At 37.9% G+C, this 24,396-nt stretch overlaps 1 protein-coding gene and 1 pseudogene across 3 annotated transcripts in view; both read right to left on the reverse strand.

The window, feature by feature from the left end:
- The window catches only part of IFT80 (intraflagellar transport 80), a 134,810-nt gene that overhangs the window by 106,981 nt on the left and 3,433 nt on the right, over positions 1-24,396 (reverse strand). For 2 of the 3 annotated variants that reach the window (XM_047785687.1, XM_047785686.1), the window contains exons 2-5: positions 16,508-16,590; positions 13,090-13,311; positions 4,496-4,606; positions 2,390-2,458 (exon numbers count right to left, since the gene is read on the reverse strand). In XM_047785687.1, the coding sequence (XP_047641643.1) occupies positions 2,390-2,458; positions 4,496-4,606; positions 13,090-13,311; positions 16,508-16,544 (439 nt within the window). In that variant the 5' untranslated portion in view covers positions 16,545-16,590. Of the gene's footprint in view, positions 1-2,389; positions 2,459-4,495; positions 4,607-13,089; positions 13,312-16,507; positions 16,591-24,396 lie in introns of those variants that run through there. The other variant, XM_047785688.1, reaches the window with a different exon arrangement.
- On the reverse strand, positions 21,433-22,544 carry LOC125110832 (MHC class I polypeptide-related sequence B-like; annotated as a pseudogene).

Here is a 24,396-nt window from a genome sequence, read left to right on the forward strand (position 1 = left end):
GTATTAAACAACTTATTCTAAGTTTCAACTTTAGACTTTGGAAAGTCCAAAATGGTATATCCAAGGGGTAATAAAAGGGAAGGAAATGATTGAGAAGAATTTAAAGAAAGAGAAGGAGCCTTAGGAGGTGACTGGTGGAGGATCTTAGGCAAGAATTCAGATTACTATAGTGGGTAGTGAGATAAGCTTTCAAAATTTCTCTGAAGATTTGTGTCTCCTGTAGATAATATATCCAGTAAAAGAGAAAAGAAAGGGAAAAAAAGTTATGTCTCAGCAGCAGCAACAGCTGAAAACAACTGCAGCCCCAGCTCCAGGTGATTATGAAGATCTCTACAAAAGAATTCTGTAGTTGCTCATAAGTCAGACATCATAAAGTGAGAATGCCAAAAAATTAGCTCTAACAAAATTGTAAAGCCACGAGCTCACGGCTACTAGAAGATTAAATAAAATTTATTTTTTAAAGGTATATTTTACTACTAAAGGAATAATAAATTGACATTTTTTCCAAACTGAAACCCACTTATGAATGTTTCTATGAACTCTAAATTTTCTACTCACAGATAAATATTCTATTTGGAGATCATCTACAGCCAAAATTTAACCTCTGGAGATAACTACTACCTAGTTCTTATGGTTACCTTTGCTAACATTTGGTTAATGTGTAGCTAAAGAAATGTAACTATTTTAACACTATTCTAAGATCAAATATGATTTAAAAAATGAAACCCCAGGGTTCCTACTGTAGCTTCTCCGGTTAAGGACCTGACATTGTCTCTGTGAGGATGTGGAATCAATCCCTGACCTCCCTCAGTGGGTTAAGGATCCAGTGTGGTTGCAAACTGCAGCGTAGGTCACAGATGCAGTCAGGATCTGGTTGCCATGGCTGTGGCATAGGCCTGCAGCTCCAATACAACCTCTAGCCCAGGTACTTCCATATGCTGCAAGTGCAGCTGTTAAAAAAAAATAAAAAATGAAATATGGAAATTTTTGGAAGTCAGCTATTAGAGTTGTTTCACAGTACAATTTTATCACATAATTCTGAAGAAGAGTCTGCAAGCTTTTTGGCAGCCTGTCTCTGAAGATCATATGATAGGCGCTCAGGACAACATTAAAACTGCTTTATTGTTCCTAGGGAAACCTAATTAGGAAAATAAACCTGCTACATGGGAAAAATCATATGTAATCTAAATTCCAACAGAAATGACGACTTCTTCACAATTAACATAAAAAAAAAACAAGATGCTGCTCTAAGTAGTTACAGTTTAACAAGTTTTGAATCATCTGGGTATTTGTGTCTCTCCATTAGTATATAAATCAAATACACAACAATTTAGAAAGGGCGCTAATATTATAAGTCATTAGAACTTTTATTTTATTTTTGTCTTTTTGTCTTTTCTAGGGTCGCACCAGCGGCATATGGAGGTTTCCAGGCTAGGGGTCTAATCAGAGCTGTTGCTGCTGGCCTACGCCAGAGTCACAGCAGCGCCAGATCCGAGCCGCGTCTACGACCTACACCACCTCTCGTGGCAACTCCAGATCCTTAACCCACTGAGCGAGGCCATGGATCAAACCCTTAACCTTATGGTTCCCAGTCAGATTTGTTTCCACTGCGCCACGATGGGAACTCCCCAGAACTTTTAAAGTAAGAAGATAATATCAATGTTTTCTATTGCTACCCTTTTTTTGCCCACACCCACAGCATGTGGCAGTTCCCAGGCCGGGGACTAAACCTGCACTGCAGCAGTGACAATGCCGTATCTTTAACTCACTAAGCCACCAGGACACTGCAATATTTTCTTTTTATTTTGTTTTATTTATTTATTTATTTTTAGGGACACACCCTTGGCATATGGAGGTTCCCAGGCTAGGGTTTGAATCGGAGCTGTAGCTGCAGACCTGCACCATGGCCACAGCAACATGGGATCCGAGCCGCATCTGCAACCTACACCACAGCTCATGGCAACGCCAGATCCTTAACCCACTGAGCAAGGCCAGGGATCAAACCCACAACCTCATGGTTCCTAGTTGGATTCGTTTCCACTGCCCCACGAGAGGAACTCCCTGCAATATTTTCTATTATTATTTACTTAACTAGACACCCAATCCTATTCTAGATAGGATATGATCATAATGCTTTGAGATTATTTTAAATAGAATTATTAGCCTATAAATCCATTTATATAGAAAAAACCCTTGAGAGTTTCTTAGATTTCTTGGCTCAAACAATACAGTTACCATGGCCCATGAGGCAACTTAGAAAGTAAGAGGAAAATGCATAAATAGAAATGAGCAATATCAGATTCTGAACCTGAACAAAATCAGTCTTAGGAAGTATATTAAACTGTTTTTACAGGAAAATGTTGACATTTTAATTGATTATAATACATACCTTGCTGAGCTAAAGTTGATCTTAGCATTCCAGTCTTAGACCAGATTTTTATTTGTCCATCTTCTCCAACTATAAAGAGAAAATAATTGATTTTTTATGTATAGGAAATAAATTTAAACATTAAATTTGATTATAGAAATCAGCAGTATCTGTATTAATGCACAACATGAGTTACTATAATTAAATGACATTGCTTCACAACTATAAAACTTAACTGAAATTACTTTGAAACAAGTTTATCAAAGTAGCCTAACTTCCATAACAAAAAACTTTCCCATTAATCTTAGTAGACTTATATTATTCAAAAATGCTTTCATTTTCACTGAAATCTCCATCCTAGAATTCTAAGAAAAGTGCTTTCGGTGTAGGAAGAGTTGTAGCCAAATTCCAGTGAGTTGGGAACTGAATGCAGTGAAGTAAAAGCTTACTCTTTTTTCTTTTTTTTTTTTTTTTGTCTTTTTGCTATTTCTTTGGGCCGCTCCCACGGCATATGGAGGTTCCCAGGCTAGGGGTCGAATCGGAGCTGTAGCCACCCGCCTACGCCAGGGCCACAGCAACGCGGGATCCGAGCCGCGTCTGCGACCTACACCACAGCTCACAGCAACGCCGGATCGTTAACCCACTGAGCAAGGGCAGGGACCCAACCCGCAACCTCATGGTTCCTAGTCGGATTCGTTAACCACTGCACCACGACGGGAACTCCCCAAGCTTACTCTTTTGAACAGTTTGCCTGCAAGGGGAAGAAAGAAAAAGGAAATTGTAGCTAGAAAGCTATTTGTCAAAGGAGGGATTTTTATGTTTTTTTTTCAATTTTCAAGATGGATGACATCTGAGCATATTTATATACTGGAAAAAACAAACACTGGAAAAGGAGAAGTTGAGAAAACAGTCAAGATAAGGGACAACTCACTGATAAAGTCCTACAGAAGGCCGAGGGGATAGGTACATTATTTTTAAAACAAATTCTTCATTATTCCCCCTTTAAAGAACTAAAGCTCAATCCTCTCTTCAGTCTGGGTAATACTTAGTGACTTGCTTCTACTAGAATAAGGTAGAAATGATACAGTATGACTTCCAAGGGTCAATCATAAAATATAGTATGGCTTCTATCATGCTCTCTCTTGACTCACTCAGAGAGAAGCTCCAATTGTCATGTTGTTAGAATACTCAAGCATTCCTATGGAGACGCCTCAGTTGTAATGAACTAAGGCCTTCTGCTACAGTCATAGAGGAAGTAAGAACATTCAAGCAAACTTATGGAGAGGCCCATGTTGCAAGGAACTAAGTAAGGCCTCCTGCAACAGACAAAGAGGAAGTCAGACCTCATCTTAACAGTCATGTGAGCAAGCCATCTTAGAAGATCCTCCAGCCCCATCCAACTTCTGGATTCTGAGACAGAACCCCACAGCTAAACTGTTGCCTGTCCCACAGAAACTATGAAATAATACAAGTTTATTATCTTAAGTCACCAAATTTGGGATAATTTGTTATGCAACAATAGGTAATAGGTGACAAATCCTTGCAGTAGGACAGGATATAGAAGAGGGAGTAAAGGTCAGTTAAAAGAGAATATTTTGAATTTTAAAGAATTAAAGCTTTTATTTACTCCATACTTGACTATCCAAAACTTTCTTTGACAAGACATTCTCCTTAAGCCATATAAGAAAACTAATGACATTCTGAATTACAACATTATATAGCAGTCTAGAACAACACTGTACCACAACAATAAAAGTCAATAGACTATTGCAAAGTGAAAATACTGCTCCTTTAAAAAATTTTTCTTTGGAGTTCCCATTGTGGCACAGTGGAAATGAATCCGACTAGGAGCCATGAGGTGGCGGGTTCGATCCCTGGCCTCGCTCAGTGGGTTAAGGATCCGGTGTTGCCATGAGCTGTGGTATAGGTCTCAGACGAGACTTGGATCCCGCGTTGCTGTGGCTCTGGCGTAGGCTGGCAGCTACAGCTCCGATTAGACCCCTAGCCTGGGAACCTCCACATACCGCCGGTGTGGCCCTAAAAAGACAAAAGACAAAAGATAAAAAAAATTAAAAATTTTTCTTTAAGAAATTCATTTAAAAGGTGTCATTTTTGCAGATAACCAACCTGTAACTAATGCAGTTCCTTCATAGTTCCATCGTCCTGCAAGTACTGCTCCACAATGAGCTTCCACACTTTTTTCCACTCTTCCTAACTTAGAAATCAGATGAAATTTGCCTAAAAGAAATTATACTTGAGAAGTTTATTTTGTTGAATTAACTTATCCAGTCAACAAATATTCCTGTTGAGTAACTACTATTAGACTAGTTAGCATAGTACTAGGCATCAGAGATACAAGGGCAAATAATGTAATTCTTACTCTCAAGGAACACACAAATCTATTTGAAAACAGGCACAAGATTATAAAACCTTGAAACAAGTGGTATGACAAAAACATATACATATAACATTATGATAGCTCAGACAGACAATAAATTCTGTTGGGATATGGTCAAAGGGGGCCAAGAGGAATGTTAAGAAAAATCCATTTAAGTAAAGTTTTGCAGTCTTGGATTTTATTTTTTTAAACAGGCTATAGAGAAGCTAGAAAAGGTGTGGAGGAAAGGAATCAAGACAGTTAAATGATGTTAAAAGATAAACTGAGACATATTAAAAACATATTCAGAGTTTATTTGTGCAAAAATCTATTCCAATTCAGCAGTGCCAAACCACAAATGGTTAAGAACACTCCACTGACAGGAGCTCAGGGAGAGGCTTTTATAGAGAAAAAGTATAAGAGCAGTAAGGATATTATTGATTGAATACTGCTTAAAGCCTAGTTGGCTGTTTGTGACTGGTTATTTAGGTTTAAATTTTGTAACCTTGAAAGCAGTCATTTATAGGCTTAGATTTTGGCTTGCTTAGGTATACAGCTTTTAGCGTCATCCCAATTCTAAAGACCTCCTTGTTTAATAACTGATAATACCAAATTTTAAAATTCTTGCCTTTTTGATTTTGCACTGTGCCAATTACTTGGTTGCTGTCCTCAAAGGTCACATATACATAGGCCAAAAGTAAAAGAGGTAACTTTAAGGACCTAAGCAAACTATATGAGACGTCGGGAGGACAAATCAACTGTACAAAAAGAGTAAGTGCTACAGGAAGCCAAAAAAAAGATCAGTGTGGTTTTGAATGATCATAAGTCTAGTCATATATAGTTTATAATAGAAAAAACTAAATAAACACAGTTGCTTCTCTATATCAAAGGTTCTGCATCCTTGGCCTCAACCAATTAAAAAAAAAAATCCCAGCAAGTTTCAAAAGTAGAACTTGATTTTGCCCTGTACCAGAAACTATTTACGTAGCATTTACACTGTATTTACAACTATTTATGTAACATTTATATTGTATTCGGCATTACGAGTAGTCTAGAGATGAAGAAGGATGTGTGTAGGTTGTATGCAATTATATGCCATTTTATATAAGGGACTTGAGCATCTGTGGACTTTGGTATCTGCAGGATTCTTGGAACCAATTCCTCTTGGATACTGAGGAATAACTGTACAGTGGAATTAGAAACTTTTCCCCAAATCAAAAAAAGTACATATATTCAGCAGTAAGAGAACAATGTGGCTTGCCTAGTCAAATTTTGCCTCAGAGGATTTATTTTGGTTTAATTCATTTTTAACTTAAGGCTTAAGATTTTGGCCTAATATTAACAATTCATTACAAATATATTTAAGTCAGATGCTTAAGATGGCTTTAAAATGTTTCTCTGAAGACCTCAAATACAGACAGCTTTAAAATATTTTACACCCAGCACCCTGTAGTTGTTTCACTGACCCCCAACCCATTCCCACCAACAAAGTCATTCCCTCTTTTTACACACAGTGCACATTATTAAAGCAGTAAGTATTTTATTGGGCTGTGATTCTTTCCAGGGTTTCATCAATAAACCACCCCTTTCCTTCATTTAACCAACCACTACTGCCATCTACTTTTCCTCATATATTCCTTTTAGTTTTATATTTACTTCTGGGTCATTTTTCAATATAACAAGATTACTTTGAATTCAACTGTGCTATTACTGTCTTTATGAGACAAACTTAAAGTTAATTTGGATATATATGTGTGTGTGTATTTTTTTTTTTGCTTTTTAGGGTAGCACCCACGGCACATGGAGGTCGAATTAGAGCTACAGATGCCGGCCCACACCACAGCAAAGCCACATCTGCAAGCAACCTACCAACCTACGCCACAGCTCACGGCAATGCTGGATCCTGAACCCACTGAGCAAGGCCAGGGCTCAAACACACAACCTCATGGTTCCTAGTTGGATTTGTTTCCGCTGCGCCACAATACAAACTCCAGGATATGTGTTTTTTTACTGCATTGCTTTACAGAGAAAACAGAATGAGGAAAAATATCAAAAGAGGAAATTGTAAAGATGACATATAGGGTGTGGCCATTACTTCATCCAAGTCTGTTTCACTAAATGTTAGCATATTGCCTAGCACAGAATATCCACATACTAAATTATTGCATGCAATGAGTGAATCTATCACCAAAAAGATTAAGCAAATAACTCTTGAACCAGAAATGAAGGGTCCAGAAATTTCCTCTCAGCCTATTCTGTATTTTAGAAATTTTATATATTTAAATCACTGATATTTCTTTTTTTTCCCCCTTTTTCTTTCTTTTTTTTCCCCCTTTTCCTTTTTTCTTAATTTTAGGGCCACACCTGTGACATAAAGAAGATAATGGGCTAGGGGTCAAATAAGAACTGCAGCTGCCAGCCTATGCCACAGTCACAGCAACGCCAGATCCACGCTGCATCTGCAACCTATGCTGTGGTTTGCAGCAACACTGGGTCCTTAACCCACTGAGCAAGGCCTGGGATCAAACCCAAGTCCTCATGTACATTAGTTGGGTTCTTAATCCACTGAGCCACAACAGGAACTTTTAGATGATATTTCTAACCTAAAATATCTAATACTGACTTTCTGACAAGAACTGAAATTATTCTTGCTTCCAATCACCTCAAAGAAGACAAATACTGGGACAACTAAGGTCAGCCCTTTGCATAGATTCGGCACTCTAAATCTTTGGCCTTTGTAATTTGTCTAATAGTTACAAATGACTTGAATAGCACACCCAGAATAAAGCATAAACATAAGATTAGATACATCAAAAATATTTTTAAACACAATTATCCTTTTAACTATTTTTGTTCTTCTCTCCAGCTTTTCCATAACCTTTAAAAAAGGCAAGACCAAGAGAGTTCCCTCGTGGCTCAGCAGGTTAAGTATCTGGCATTGTCACTGCTGTCCTCTGGTTATAAATGTGGCATGGGTTCGAGCCCTGGCCTGGGAACTTCCACATGCTTTAGGCACAGCCAAACACAAACAAACAAACAAACAAAAACAACCATGCAAGACCAAACTAGAGAAATAATTTAGTTCCAATTGTTTGCTAGGGGTGGGGTTGGGAAGAGAATATAATCAATACAATTCATTTACTGAGTTTATTGACACAATTTATTGATTAAACAATAGATGATTTAGATTAAAATATGTTCATTTTTAAAATCTGAGGTATAAAATTAATCTCTAATTGGAGTTCTCTGGTGGTTAAGGATCCGACACTGTCACTGCTGTGGCTCAGGTCACTGCTGTGGCATGGGTTCAATTCCTGGCCTGGGAACTTTCACATGCCACAGGTGTTGCCAAAATAAATAAATATATAAAATTCTTTAAAAATTAATCTCTCATTAAATAAAAGATATATTAAACTAAAAGGAAAAAATGTTATTAAAGAGAAAAAGAACAAAGGAAGTAGATTAAAATTATATGAAACATTTCTTAAAATTAGAAATGCCTTCAGAAATGTCCATGGAGGAGTTCCCGTCGTGGCTCAGTGGTTAACGAATCCGACTAGGAACCATGAAGTTGCGGGTTCGGTCCCTGCCCTTGCTCAGTGGGTTAACGATCCGGCGTTGCCGTGAGCTGTGGTGTAGATTGCAGTGAGCTGTGGTGTAGATTGCAGATGCGGCTCGGATCTCGCGTTGCTGTGGCTCTGGCGTAGGCCGGTGGCTGCAGCTCCGATTGGACCCCTAGCCTGGGAACCTCCATATGCCGTGGGAGCGGCCCAAGAAATAGCAAAAAAAAAAAAAAAAGAAAAAGAAATGTCCATGGAAACATGAGAAGGGTTGGAATAGGGTGTTAGAAGAAAGGACACATGAGCACTTTTGCAGATTGCTTAATAGCAGAAATGTTTTAGCAGAAGGTTGCAAAAAGTCACAGAGACTTGTAACCACTAACTTCTGATAAAAAGAAATGAACACATAAATTATTTTTAAAGTGGGATTTAAAAATGTACATATTAACTAATCAGAGAATATGAGGATTACTTTAAGATATCTAATACAATGTATATAAAATTCAACTTTCACTAAACTTAAGAAGTGTTTACTGGTTTTAAAAAAAAACTTTGTCAGAATTCCTTTACATAGCAGCTCCCCTAATGCATTTAAAAAAATTCTTTTTTAAATGTAAAATCTTTTAATACATTGTTAAAGAAATAGCTCCTTGAAATAGTGGGATACAGCTGTATGAAATATTCAATAAGAGGTAATAAGGTTGAAAAGAGAATTATTGGTGAGACAAAATATTCGGCAAAAGTCTGCTTTATGTATCTTAGGACCTGCCCTCAAATCCTACGCATTTTGAATGTTACCACTAACACAGAGGAGGGAGGGGGTGTGACAAAGGGAACATTGGAAGAGTGATGAGCAAACTCAAAAACTGTAAACTTTTTTGCCAGTCTTGGGGGAGAAAAATCAAGAGAAGAAAGTTGGTGCCAACTAGAAGAGGGAACCTCCTAAGCAATTAACTAAATCTTGAAGAAATTTTTTTTAGGCACTGGGTTAACATCATACAGTACGAAAAAGTCCTATAGATCTGGTGTACAACATTGTGCTTACTCTTAAAAACTATAAAAAATTCTTACGTAAAAATTATTAAATAGCATTGTACACTTAAAATTCTGTTGAGGGTATATCTCATACTGAATATATATTTTAAACTAGAATAGTACTTTTTTATAGTATATGGCTAACAAAGAATACAGCACTGATATATAAAATGACCTCAGATGTTTATCTTGAAGGAAACCCCTTGACCTTCTGATGGCATCCACTTTCTTTTTTTGAACATTTCTTTTTCATTTCTGGATTCTGTTTGCTGTCTTACTCTACTCTTCCACTTCTTTTCTTTGAACTATCATCCTATGCCTTCTGTTTCACAAAATCCCAGATATCCCTCATTCAAGTCTAAGAGAAAATATTCAACTACTCTGCTTTGGTTCTCTCGTGTTCCCACATCAATTTGTGGCATGTTATGTTACCTTTTTTTTTTTTTAATGTGGCATGTGGAAGTTCCTGGGCCAGGGATCAAACCCACGCCACAGCTGTAACCAGAGCCACAGCAGTGACAACATGGGATCCTTAACCCAATGCACCACCAGATAACACCTGTTTTTAATATATGCTTAGGTTATTTCTTAGCTCTGTCCTCTGAAAGGGCCTTGAAGAAAACACACACCCAGTGAAATGAGCACACCTGGTGCTCTCATCTTGGCTTTTTTTTTTTTGCTTTTTAGAGCTGCACCCTTGGTATACAGACGTTCCCAGCCTAGGAGTCCAATCAGAGCTGTAGCCGCCGGCCTACGCCAGAGCCACAGCAATGCCAAATCCAAGCGCATCTGCAACCTACACCACTCACAGCAATGCCAGATCCTTAACCCACTGAGCGAGGCCAGGGATCGAATCCACAACCTCATGGTTCCTAGCTGGATTCGTTTCTGCTGCGCCATGTCAGGAATGCCTCCTCTCGGCTTTTAAATACCATTAAGCACCGCAACCCCCTCCCCCCCCCCCGCCCCAAAAAGACAAGTCTCCTTAGAGAAATGGCTGATGAGGGAGCTGGAACTAGGAAAGTACAAAATGGTCTGGAACATCTTGTGCTAGCAAAGAAGTGCTCAAAAAATGATGAGGAAACATACCCACCCACGCCCCCGACCCCCCCCAAAAATTCTTTGGAGCTAGCTTGACGGAGTTCCAACCAGCCAGATCTGAGACAACTTTAACAGCAAAAATTTCAAATATATGACTTCCTTGGTGGCTCAGTGGGTAAAGGATCCAGCGTTGTCACTGCTATGGCTTGGATAACTGCTGTGGCATGGGTTCAATCCCTGGCCTGAGAATTTCCACATACCCCGGGTACAGCCAAAAAAATTTTTTTTTAAATATAGTAACATGATGATCAACAAATAAGAGTTTATAAGTCTAATCTGACATAAGTAAACAAACAAACAAAAAAAAATGGGCTCTTCCTTGCAGTAGAATACCAGTTGATCAATACAGAAGAAATTGTGGAGTTTAAAAAAAATCGCCATTTTGGCAACCATCTTAGTAATAAATGATTCAGCCAAGAATCATCAATGGATGCTAAGATAGTGGGAGGAAGTTTAAGGAGGAAAAGAATATTTTTACACAGTCTGAGAGTATCCTTTCAGAAATTATTTATTAGAAGGAAAAAGAATTACAGTAAATTAATTTAGTGAACACAACTTTTCAAAGTAATCAAAGTTAATGCCACCAACAATGGGTCAAACCGGCATCATGAATCTTCCAATCTGATGCTTTAAGTGTTGCTGCTAAAAATGTATAAAGTGAATTTAAACATGAAGAAACATCAGACAAACATCAACTGGGGAAATTCTATAAAAACAGCAGGCCTATATTCTTCAAGCAGTCAAGATCATAAGAGAAAGACTGAGGAGATGCTCCAAATTAAAGGAGGCTAAAAAGATAGGACAAAAACAACGTGTTATTCTGTACCAAAAAAAGCATATTTCTATAAAAGACATGATTAGGATAACTGTTAAAATTTGAATATGAATTGCAGATTAGATAACGGTATTACATCAATGTTAGATTTCCTGATTTTGATCAATGTATTGTGGTTAAGTAACAGAAAATCCTTGTTCTTAAGAAATGCATTGAGGTATTTATGGTTAAAATGGCATGTCTGTAAATTACCCTTAAATGTTTCAGAAAAAAAAATGTGTGTATGTGCATGTGTGCGTGTGTGTGCACACATATGTAGATAAAGAGCACCAATGATAAAGTATATGGGACAAAATGTTAAACAATTAGTGAATTTGGATAAAGGATTTTTTGCAGGAGTATACTGCACAATTCTTACAGCCTTTTTATAAATGTGAAATTATACCAAAATTAAGAAGTTTTTTTAAGTCAACCTTTCATTTTATCATCTGAGATAAACTAAATTCTGGATGTGTTCAGAGTCAATCTTCCAAGCGCTAGGTACTGTACTAAAAACTTCCATAGAGTATCTCAATTAATCAAGATTCAGAAAAATAAAGTTAAAAATTCTGTCTTTAAGAGAACTGGAAACTGACAGGATTATCTGCCATAACATCCCTTTTCTGCTGTGGTTACAAAAGCCCTCTTCTCCTTCTCCTTCCCTTACCACAGCAGCCTGAGGCCCACACAGTGCTTGCTCAGACAATCACTGTCCAATTCCCTTGGCTAAAGTGATTCACTCAGTGATGGGAACATGACCCAAGCTTGTCTTGGAATCTCTTTGCAACCTGACTATAAGAGATACTAAGAGGCACTCTCTCTGCTGACTTTTCTTGTAAGATCAGCCTTGGGCTGCTGGCTGCCATCATGCTCACCTGGGGACAGCCTATTCAAGAGATGGTGAGAACAGGGGCCTGATGCAGCTGTGCTTAAAGACCTATCCCTAGAGCTAAGTAAACCAAAGGCTGCATCTGCACATAACTTAACCAAGTAAGTTTCTGATACTTTTGATAAATGTACTCTTAACTGATACAGTAGGTAAAGTAATACAGTTGAAAGAGTTTTAAGCTGTTTCTAAGAAAATAAAAACATTCCCTTAAAACATAGAAAAATAATGCTTTTGACTCACCAATAATAAAGCTATAGTCAAATTAAATAAATCCCCTAACATATACTAAAAAATAAAGACAATACTAATAGATAGCTTACTAAATGAGTGTGTGTTGTATCCATATATTTTTACTGTGGTTATGTTATATAGCTACATTCAAAGAAATGAGAAACCAAAATTGATAAAAGCATAACAATTCCTGTGAGGACAGAAAAAGTAAAGCCAAAGATTCAGATTCAATCCCAGCTCATGTCAGTTTAATTCAGTTTCTTCTATGACAATAGTTTCACAGTCTTTACACAAAGCCAGCTGACTACATAGGAAATGGATAAACAACTCAAAACATAAGTTGTACTAAAATGCTATACTTTTAAATACAAAGATGTATTATAACATCTATTAAACATTTATTATAACATTTATTAAAAACTTACCATCAGGAGTTCCCGTCGTGGCGCAGTGGTTAACGAATCCGACTAGGAACCATGAGGTTGCGGGTTGGGTCCCTGCCCTTGCTCAGTGGGTTAACGATCCGGCGTTGCTGTGAGCTGTAGTGTAGGTTGCAGACGCGGCTCGGATCCCGCGTTGCTGTGGCTCTGGCGTAGGCCGGTGGCTACAGCTCCGATTCAACCTCTAGCCTCGGAACCTCCACATGCCGCGGGAGTGGCCCAAGAAATAGCAACAACAACAACAACAACAACAACAACAAAAAGAAAAACTTACCATCAGAACTTGTGAGGACAAAGCTTTCTGCTTGAGTTTGTTTCTTTGTGCCTAAACTTTTCGGAAACCAGTGAAGATCTATTGGGTAAATATCATCAGGCAGCTTTACTATTTGACTTGTTTCACTAGTTAACAAGTTCCACTTCACAATCTGATGATCATCACTACATGAATACAGTTCTTCAGCAGTAGTCCAGCCCACACAGCTTACTAATTCTCGATGTGTCATTATGTTAAAGAGACATAAAACACACAAAAGTCTTAAATCTTAATACAGTATTCTGTATATGCAGATTATAAGAAGAGTAAAAAAATAGTCAAATGTTTCAAGCTTCTTAGCCTATTTTTTGTTTTAGCTCTTTCATATTTTTCCCATATAAGGAAAGAAAAATAAGCATCTACCTAAACAGTTGTAAGAAGAATGGAAAGCAAAATAAGAAATCCAGGTGCCAAAAGAGAAAAGAACAAAGATTTGACTACATGAAAAATTCTTGTGTTACAAATATTCCATAAACAAAGTCAAAAGATACATAAAGACATCTAATAGATCAAAAGGTATAAAAGGATCTATTCTGATCCTGTTGGAGGATAAGCATGAGAAAAAAGAACTAGGCCTGTTTTTTGCTTTGGGTTTTTTTTTTTTTTACTACACAGCCACACCTGCAGCACATGTAAGTTCCCAGGCTAGGGGTCGAATCAGAATGGCAGCTGAGACCTATGCCACAGCCAAGGCAATATTTGCTCCAAACCACATCTGCAACCTGTGCCGCAGCTTGTGGCAATACCAGATCCTTAACCCACTGAACAAGGCCAGGCATTGAACCCACATCCTCACAGACACAATGTAAGGTCCTTAACCCACTGAGCCACCATAACTCCATGCTTTTTTAATTTACATATATCTGTATCATTTGAATTATTAGAATAAGCATGTATTATTTTGATGTTTTTAAAAATCAAGTGTTGGAGTAACCGTTATGGCACAGTGGGTTAATGATCTGGCTTGTCTATATGGTGTTGCCAATTTGGTCCTCAGTCTGGTGCAACTGTTTAAGGATCCAGCATTGCCGCAGCTGTGGCATAGGTCACAGATGTGGCTCAGATTCGGTCCCTGGCCCAGGAGCTTCATACGCCACAGGTGTGGCTGACAAAAGAAAAATAACAATAAAATAAAAATCAAGTGTTAAAAGAATACTGAAATCTATCAGTAAAAAAACTGCTTAAATGACACATTATAATAATTTACCTAGGAAAAAATCTATAGCTTAATAGCTGAAACTAAAATCCTACCAAACATCCTGATATTAAATTCAGGAAGTAAATCAGTTACAATATGCTGCACCTGCAAGGTGATATGGATAAGATATGAATCCTAAAATTCTTACTTTAACCTCGGTCTCTGATTTATCACGTGGATTTCTATACATTGAGGTGTTCAAGTAGCCGTCATTCACTCCATCAGAAGAGGCTGCTTACCCTAGCATAAATGTGTATCTAGAGAAGGCACCTCAGATTGTCATTTATGAGAGATGCTTTCTCCAGCTTATATATGGACTGCCTATATTACCACATCATTCCTGGTTGGGTAGTTTTCTCTTTTGTTGTTATGGTATAATCATTTTACTTCCCCCTCTTCTCACCAGTGCTTCCTATTGGTTCATCTAAGCAATCAATAAACTCTAAGGAAAAATAAAGAGACAATGTGCCATAATTATTCTGGGATGCTCTAAGATTTTTTTAATACTTCAGAATATGACAGATTAAGCAAATAACCAAAAAGGTAAAAAAGAAATTATAGAAAGGTCTTAAGAGTCTGCACAAATAATAAGGTGGCATTGGAATACACAAAATTCAAAATAGAATCTAAACAAAAGGACCTGGATATCACTGGACCATTATGAAAAAAATTCTTCCAGTATAATTGCTATAGCTTAAACAATAGGTAAAACCTTTAGAAACAGAAAATATTAGGCAAAACCTAGAAAGAAAATACACACACACACCCCCAAAACAAAAAACATTAAGCTTATCCTCATAAAATTTGATATAAGTATACATCAGACATACATGACAAGTCTTCAAACTAATAAGCCAATGAAAATTATAGGAGAAATGAGAGGACTGCTAGAGTTAAAAAAAGAAAGAAAAAAAATCAGAATAAGAAAGTCTTAAAAAACTGATATTCTTCAGCTTCAAAAGGTAAAAGTACGGAGTTCCCGTTGTGGAGCAGTGGAAACTAATCTGACTAGGAATCATGAAGTTGTGGGTTTGATCCCTAACCTCGTTCAGTGGGTTAAGGATCTGGAGTTGCTGTGAGCTGTGGTGTAGGCAGCAGATGAGGCTCAGGTCCCACGTTGCTGTGGCTGTGGTGTAGACTGGCAGCTGCAGCTCCGATTAGACCCCTAACCTGGGAACCTCCATATGCTGCAGGTGCGGCCCTAAAAAAGCCAAAAAAAAAAAAAAGTAAAAGCAAACAACAGACATAATTAAAATTTATAAGACTGTAAATGGTATGAACTCCTGGAGGGCACACCTTGAAAAGAAAGTAAAAATGATTTAAGGAGGAATAAAAGGAATTATGTCTTCACTCAAAAGGTAAAAAAGCAGACAAGATAATACAAATTCCAAACATTTGATCAAATGTCTAAAACAGTGATTTTCTATTTCTGAAGGATCATATTTTCTTCATTTCAAATCTGCTGCTGATCAACACTTTGTAAGATAAAATAAAAATGAATTACTAGAAAAATGGTCTTATATTTGAATGTTGTGACTAAGGAATTACTATAAAAATGTCTTACCTCTTACTTTCAATATCTCTACTTAACCCTTCACAGACCTGCAATAAAGTCCTCAGATGATACTGTGAAAAGCATTGGTCTGAATAAGACTAAAGGTAAAGGGGCTAACAATATCCTCCTGACACATAACTGGAAGTTCTTACCGACAAAATATGGGGTCATGCTTCTGAGAAAATATTTATAATTGCCACTTTCTGACATGAAATAATAATGGTCTGACTGCTCATATTTCCCCAGCTTATCATTTTACTCTATCATGAGTATGAAGAAATAGAGCAGAACTCAATGAAAGCATACCAGATCATACTAACAAAGAAATTAATTGATTTTTAAAAAACTTCTCTTTAAGATCCCACTAAACAAAAACTGTTTTTTTATGTGCTTAAGTACAGTAGTACTTAAGTAGAATAAGAAAAATGTCAATAAAAGTGTGAAAGTAAGATTTAGAGCAAATAGTTTGCTTTAGAGAATTATCTCCACACATGACCTCAAATATTTGAGAAACAATTTAGCTAAACTATCATTTAAAAAATGAAAAAAAAAAATCCATTCCCCAAGTAGACTACAAAATAGAAGAAAACTTTTAACAATGAGGTTTATAAGTATTAAAAGGATATGTTTTGGTTCTTTTAAAAGAGATATCTTCAATCTCATGTCTCCACCTTTCAGCAAAAATTAAAATGCCACTTGATTGTATTCACTGCAAAAATAAAAGTTATGGGGGGAAAAAGAATCCATATTAAAAACAACAATCATTGAACAACTATAAATGTAATAAAATTCATTGAGTTAAAAATAAAATAAAAACAAACACATGTACACACAAAAAAATAAAAGCAGGCAAAACATATTAGCACCCCAAAGGACACTGCAACACCTTCAATCCTGCTGGCATCAAATACAAGGAAAGAGGAAGAAAACTAGTCAGTGTGCTAATTCTGCCAATGAGTGACTGGAAGCCTTGGGTTGGATGCCACAGTCTACAACTTTCCTAAAATAGTTCCACAAGTATAGAACACCACTAAATCTGGTCAGGTAGATAATTTCCAAAGGCTGTCCTGAGGCCTAATCAAAAGATTCTTTAAACTGGGAACCCTTCAATGGCAGGTCAATGTTGGTCCTGTTGAATGTTAAAATAAATTCCAATGGTCGGATCGAGGGCTAAGATAAATTTTTGCAGGTCTTAATTATGGAACCCATACGGGAATACTATGATAGGGATCTAATCTGAGATTTACATTCTATTGGAGGTAGATGCAGTACCCCACAGTGATGGCTACTATGATGGCAATGTGAAAAATAAATGAGTTATTTAAGAAAGAGGTAATAAGTCCTTTATAAAAATTATACAAAAATTACAGAGTAAATGCCAAACAAAAATTTAGAAAAAGAAGAGTAACACTCTCCTAAACAACCGTGCTATCGAAAGAAACAAATCAAGAAAATGTTAAATTGTCTCAATACAATTTAAAGTTGTGGAATTCTTTCTGAGTAATATCACTAACCTAGAGAGGAAAAAAATAAAGGGTAATTGAAGTAAAAAAATCCTCTTCACCAAGTAGAAAATTACTGCTAACTGCATCAAAGGAGGTGCTGAGTACCGATAAGAATTCATTGTCCCTACCTTAGATAATTTCTCATTCCCTCCAAATCTAGGAAGACATTTTTTAAAAAGTTTTATTGAAGTATAGTTGATTTACAAGGTTGTGATAATTTCTGCTATACAACAAAAGTGATTCTGTCATACACATACACATATCCATTCTCTTTTAGATTCTTTTCCTACATAGATTATTATAGAATACTGGGTAGAGTTCTCTCTGCTATATAGCAGGTCCCTGTTGGCCAATCATTTTATATACTTCAGTGTGCATATGCCAATCTCAAGCCCCCAGTCCATCCCCCACCTCCTCACTTGTCCCTTTTGGTTACCATAAATTTTTCAAAACCTGAGATTCTGTTTCTGTTCTGCAAATAAGGTCATTTGTCAGGAAAACTTTTAGATTAACAAGGTGGTAAATACAACTGTATTTCAAAGCACACCTTTTTCACTTATTCTACTCAGATTTGTCAGAATGGAGGGGGGAGAACACCATTCCTGTGGATTAGGACCACAGGAAAAAATCTGAGGTTTTCTATCCAGCCAATATGCAACTAGGGTCAGAAATCTTCTCTCTCCTCCAGTTCATTCAAAGAGATTTATATTCAACTTCAAAAGTATTAATCTGTGTATAGCAGCCAGAGCAAGAACACATTTTCTTCAAGGCACACTTCCAAGACTCACTTTTGGTCCTTAGGAATTTTAACATCTTTCTCAAAACTCCTTCCTCCCTTCTATCAGACATGCTTCAATTAGAGGGGAGAAAGGTAAAAATATTTATAAATTGCTGCTTTTCACAATAACTCAAATTCACCCAACTTATAAGGATTTTAAAGGAATAAAGGCAGATAAATTATTGATTGTGGGAGTTACTGTGGAACTAATCAAACCTGCATCTTCATGGGTACTATTCGCATTCATTATTGCTGAGTCATGATGGGAACTCTACATTAAATAACAGTTCTTTTTTTAAAATCATTTTTATTTTTTCCATTATAGTTGGTTTACAGTGTTCTGTCAATTTTCCAGTGTAAAGCAAAGTGACCCAGTCACACACACATACATACATTCTTTTTCTCACCTTATCCTCCATCATGCTCCATCACAAGGGACTAGATATAGTTCCCAGTGCTATACAGCAGGATCTCATTGCTTATCAATTCCAAGTTCAATAGTGTACATTAACAATTCTTAAACTCACATGGGGATACAACAACATTATTAACCTAGTGGACCAATCTGGGATTTTGTAGGATCTTGTAGGGGGTAGATAACACTGCCCAACAGTAATGGTTACCCACAGTGGTAACATGAAAAGTAAATGATTACCTATTATTAAAGCCATATTACTACCTCTTATAAAAGTTATATAAATCAGCATAATTAGCAGATAAAAACGTGGAAAATAAAAGCACCATTCTCCCATGCCATGCCATCAACACAGCAATAAGATAGAAAGAACCAAGATTATTGACTTTGAAGTGAGTCCTATCAGTCTTGTATTACCTATTTAGCCTTATAAGTAATAGAGAATAAAGTTTTATCATGTTTTAGTTACTGTCATCAACAGCTAAACCTAATAATGAACTAATGCAGGTAATTAAGAGTCTTGCATGTGGAGACTGAAGTAAACAGGGATGTAAAGTATGATGGAATTGTCCCAGTGGTCAAATAAAGGTAGATAATCAATTTAAATTGTAGCCTTCTTCCAGGAACTGGTCTCTCAGGCATTTCGTAATGTTGATGCAGAGTTCTATAATTCAGGAAGGCACAATCTCACTAGGAGCACATAGAACTCTGTGGCAATTTCTTTTCAATCCTGCTAATAAGGCTGTTAGGATTTATTTTAATAGGCAGTTTAGGAAGAGAAAGGAATTGCAGAGTTACAGAGGGAATAAATACTCCTCAGCCTTTTCTTCTAATTTCACCAACCTTAAACTATGGACTCAGGCCTTGTACCTCCTCTTCTGTACCTATCCCACTGCCATGGTCTCACCCAGTTTCATGGCTTAATACAAATTTAAATACACTGACTACCTAGTGACAATTCCTAATTTATATCTCCAATTTAGATCTCTCTGTTGAATCCCAGACTTTTACATCTTATTCTTTTACAATTCTAATTGAATACCTGACGTATCAAACTTAAGATCCAAATCCAACTTCTGATTTTTCCCCCAACTGTGCTCCTCCCACAGCCCTATCCACCCCAGTAAACAGCAATTTCATTCTTCCAGTTGCATAGGCCCAAAACCCTGGGATCATCATTGACTCTTCTCTCACATCCCAAATCCAATATTTAAAAAACAAAATCTGGGAGTTCCTGCTCATGGCACAATGGGTTAAGAACCCAACTTCAGGAGTTCCCATCAAGACACATCAGAAACAAACCCAACTAGGAACATGACAGCTACAGCTCTGATTTGACCCCTAGCCTGGGAACCTCCATATGCTGCAGGTGCTGCTCTAAAAAGAAAAAAAGACAAAAAAAAAAAAAAAGAACCCAACTGCAGCCCCTTGAGTCACTGCTGGGGTGTGGGTTCAATCCCTGGCCCCATGCAGTGGGTTAAAGGATCCACCCTTGCCACATCCACTGCAGAGGTCAAAGCTGTGGCTCAGATTCAAACACTGGCCCAGGAACTTCCATATGCCATGGATGTGGCCATAATGTGGAAAAAAAAATCTATACACTCTACCTTCAAAATATCTGATTTTCATCACCTCCATTGTTATGACCCCAGTCCAAGGTGCCTTCATCTATTAATTTGAATTACAATTAACTTCAATTAGGAAGCCTCTTAATTGCAATTCTAATCCCCTCACAATATATATTCACCAAATCTGCCAAGGTGACTTTTAAAATAGTTTATGGTGCTTCTCCACTCAAAACTCTTCAACGGCTTCCTATCTCATTCAAAGTTAATACAAGGATCCTTACAATGGGGTTGAAAGCTTTCCATATCAGGACTCCTATCATGATGATTAATTCTATGTGTCACCTTAGCTATGCAATGGTGCCCAGTTATTTTGGCAAAAACAAGTCTAAATGTTGATAAAATGTATTTTTTAGAGGTGATTAACATTTACAATTAGTTGACTTAAGTAAAGCAGATTATCCTGCCTAAAGTGGATGGGACTTGTCCCATCAGTTGAAGACCTTAAGAGCAAAGACCATGATTTCCCAAAGAAGGTGGAATTCTGCTGCCAGACTATAACACAGAATTTTGCTTGAGTTTCTAGCCTTAAGGCTAAAGACTTCAACATCAACTCTTTATCTGGAGAGCACTGATATACCCATCATTTCTCTGACATCATCTCCTATTTCCTCTCTTTTTTCTCTTAAACTGCTCCCGCTACACTAGTCTCAATGTTTTTCTTCTTACATTCTAAGCATGCTCCTGCCTCAGGGCCTTTGTACCCAGGCTTTCTGCCCAAAATCCCTGACTCAAGATCCCTTACTCCTTTCTTCCTTTCTTTATATCTTTGCCCCAAAGTCATTTTGTCAATAGAGCTTCCCTGTGTACACTATTTAAGGCCATCTGTCACACTCTTTTACATACGCTTCCCCTTTCAAAAATGTAAGCTCCATGAGGGTAGAATTTTTATCTATTGTTTTTTAAAGAGCATTTAAAATTTATACAGTGTAATTATGCATAAATGGTAGACATGAAGTAATGCATGTATGAGTGTGACAGGGATAAAGAGAGCCTCAAGGTGCTAAAATTCTGCTATTAGACTCCTCAGGAGAAGCCACAACAAGGAAACTTACAGATAAAGCTTATTGGTTATAATTATTATCCATGTAATATATAATAATATAAAATAAAAGTATAGTTGCAAGCACCTTATACATTATTTTATACTTTAATCATCCCAACCATAAGTGGAAATAAATACTATTTTTCCCATTTCATAAATAAGGAAACTGAGGTATCATAAGAGAATTAAATTCAGGCCTCTTGGCTGCTCTCTCTGTTGAATCAATGGACCCATGGTCTGACAACAGAGACCAAAATCCCAGTTGTATGAGGCCACTACAGTCTGCTGGAGTGGCTGGTGCTGAGCAGGGTCTCGTGGGCTAATGGGCTCTGGGCTCTCCACAGCTCCACAGCTTCTTGTACCAAAGGACACAAAGTATGATAATAAAGACAAGAGCCACAGCAGCAACACCCAGAATGGTGGGCCATCAACGCTCCTGCATCAACAGCCCTCTGTTCCTCTCCCTCGGGAATCCTTATAGGCACCCAGGTCTGGTAGGTCCCAATCCCAACAGGCAGGACACTCCCAGACTTCTGGACCTCCTGGCTCAGGGGTTCCTCATCTTGAACCCACACCAGTCAGATACTCTAGGGAGAGAAGCTAAAAGCCTTGCATGTCAGGGTGACCATGCCCTCCAAGGCCTGGCTACTTACATTCATTACTGGTGGCACTGTTCTCTCCATGAAGTCCATCAGGACTCCAATATCTCTGCAGTCTTCCACAAAGCTCTCCCTGCACATAGGCCCAGTAATCCTTGCTTTGAAAGCCATCTATCTCCCAGGACTTCTCTATTTTCACAGCTGAGGTCTAAGCCAAGCATTGGGGCACTGTCCATCCCTGGGTCTTTCTTTGGATGACAGGAGAGGAAGACTTCCCCATTGCAGCAGAAATGCCTGAAGCCCCTGCAATATCTTCTTGGATCCCACAGTCCTGAATCTCCTGGAGAGAATGCAAGCTTCTCTTCTCTCACTGCAGGGCCATGATCCCTGTTAGAAATTTTCTGAGGTCCTTCCTATTCTCTGTCACATCTTTGGACTCTGTGTCCCACATCTCAGCTCCCAGGACTTCTGATCACAGCCCCTGGGGCTCTGCCCACCTTTCTCACAATCAGAGTGCAGGAAGGCCTGACCATCCAAGTGTCTCAGCAAAAAAAAATCTCAATTATGCAGATGCACCCTGGGATAACTATGAGGTTATAACAAAGACTATGGAGTCCTGTTGATCTTAGAGAGCCTCCCGGAGAGGCAGGAGGCAACTGGAGCTCCTTCTGGGGATGAAGACACTGGCACAACCATCTTTCGGAATTGGTTCCACCACGAGGATACTGGTACTGCCAAGTACCATTCTGGAATCCTCAGAATGTTTGTCTATTTTGTTTGCTCCTACATTCCCTACACCATCCTTTTGTTCCCACCACCAATAATACTTTGACTACCTTTTTTACTTTGGGGAATTTCCCACCTTATAAATGAAAAACAAATTATTTCCCCTCTAGCCCTCCTTATAGCTAGGACACCAGGCAAATTACCTAGGCCTTGCCAACTGGACATATTTGTGCCATATTTAGACTTTGAAGCTACCAATTCCAAGGAAGTATTACATAAGGAATCTATCCTGGGGAGAATTCCTACTTTGTCACATACATATAAATACACCAAGATACATATATAAACTACTCAATCCTGTTTATCACAGAACTCTATATAGTATTATCAAAAATGAGAAATTTAAATATTCGTCATAGATTAAGCACGCATATTCCAGATATATATGTTTATAAAGTAGAACAGAATTAGTACCAAGAAAATAGAATTAAGAATTCTACTTAAGGAGTTCCTGTCGTGGCTCAGCGGCTAACGCACCTGACTAGCATCCATGAGGACGCGGGTTTGGTCCCTGGCTTCGCTCGGTAGGTTAAGGATCCCATGTTGATGTGAGCTGTGATGTAGGTCACAGACGCGGCTCGGATCTGGCATTGCTGTGGCAAAGGCCAGCAGCTGCTTCTCCCATTTGACCCTAACCTGGAACTTCCATATGCCACGGGTGTGAAACAACTAATGTTATTTTTTTCATAAGATCATCATTCTTGTTTTCTTTGCACTACTGGAATTTACCCCCTTCTTATTGAAACTCTCATGTAGTCATCTTTCAAATACTATACTTTGTTTTCTTACTTTCATAAAATAAGGTTAATGATACCTACCTCACAGGTTGGTTATGATGATTAAATGAGATAAAGTAGACATGAGTTTTGTTTTTTTTTTGCCTTTTTTTTAAGGCTGTACCCACGGCAAATGGAAGTTCCCATAAGAGATTTTTAAAAAGACATCTTACAAATGTCCAGTGGAATGCCTAAAACACAGTAAGAACTTAATAAATAATAAATAAATTTGCAGTGAAAATTGGCATTTTTGTCACCCTGCATATATTCACTCTTTTCCTAGCTACAAAGAATATCTCCTTGTAATACCCACTTCCTCACTCTTAGACCATAAGGCTTGAACAGAGCCAGCATGAGACTCAGACTTAAGTCAACTAGAGCATTCCAATAGAAAGTTTTATTCTACTAAAAGATGGGAGGGAAAGACTCTCCTTACCCCTAAGTCTCTAATTTTAGGCGATCTGAGGCTGGAGTTACTACAGCTATCTTACCACAGCAAGGGGAGAGCCTGGTGGTGCCAGAGGCCACTATGAGAAGCCTGAGAATAAGACAAGGGAATGCAAAACAGAGCAAAGAAAGAAACAAAATCCTGGTGTCTTCGTTTGAACAATGAATCCAGTAACTCACCTAACTTTGTGGTTATGAAAGATAATTTTTTTTCCTCAGGACAATTTATGTATTTATTTATTTATTTTAGTGCCACACCCACGGCATATGGAGGTTCCCAGGCTAGGGGTCGAATCGGAGCTGCAGCTGCCAGCCTATATACCACAGCCACAGCAAACATGTCTGCAACCTACACCACACCTCACGACAGTACCAGATTCTTAACCCACTGAGTGAGGCCAGGAATCGAACCAGCATCCTCATGGAAAGTAGTCAGATTCATTTCTGCTGAGTCACAATAGAAACTCCATCCTCAAGACAATTTAAACAGGGTTTTCTGTCAGTTTAATCTACAGGGTCCCATCTAAGACATTACTATA

Source organism: Phacochoerus africanus, chromosome 1, assembly GCF_016906955.1.
Source record: "Phacochoerus africanus isolate WHEZ1 chromosome 1, ROS_Pafr_v1, whole genome shotgun sequence".
Taxonomy (NCBI): Eukaryota; Metazoa; Chordata; class Mammalia; order Artiodactyla; family Suidae; genus Phacochoerus; species Phacochoerus africanus.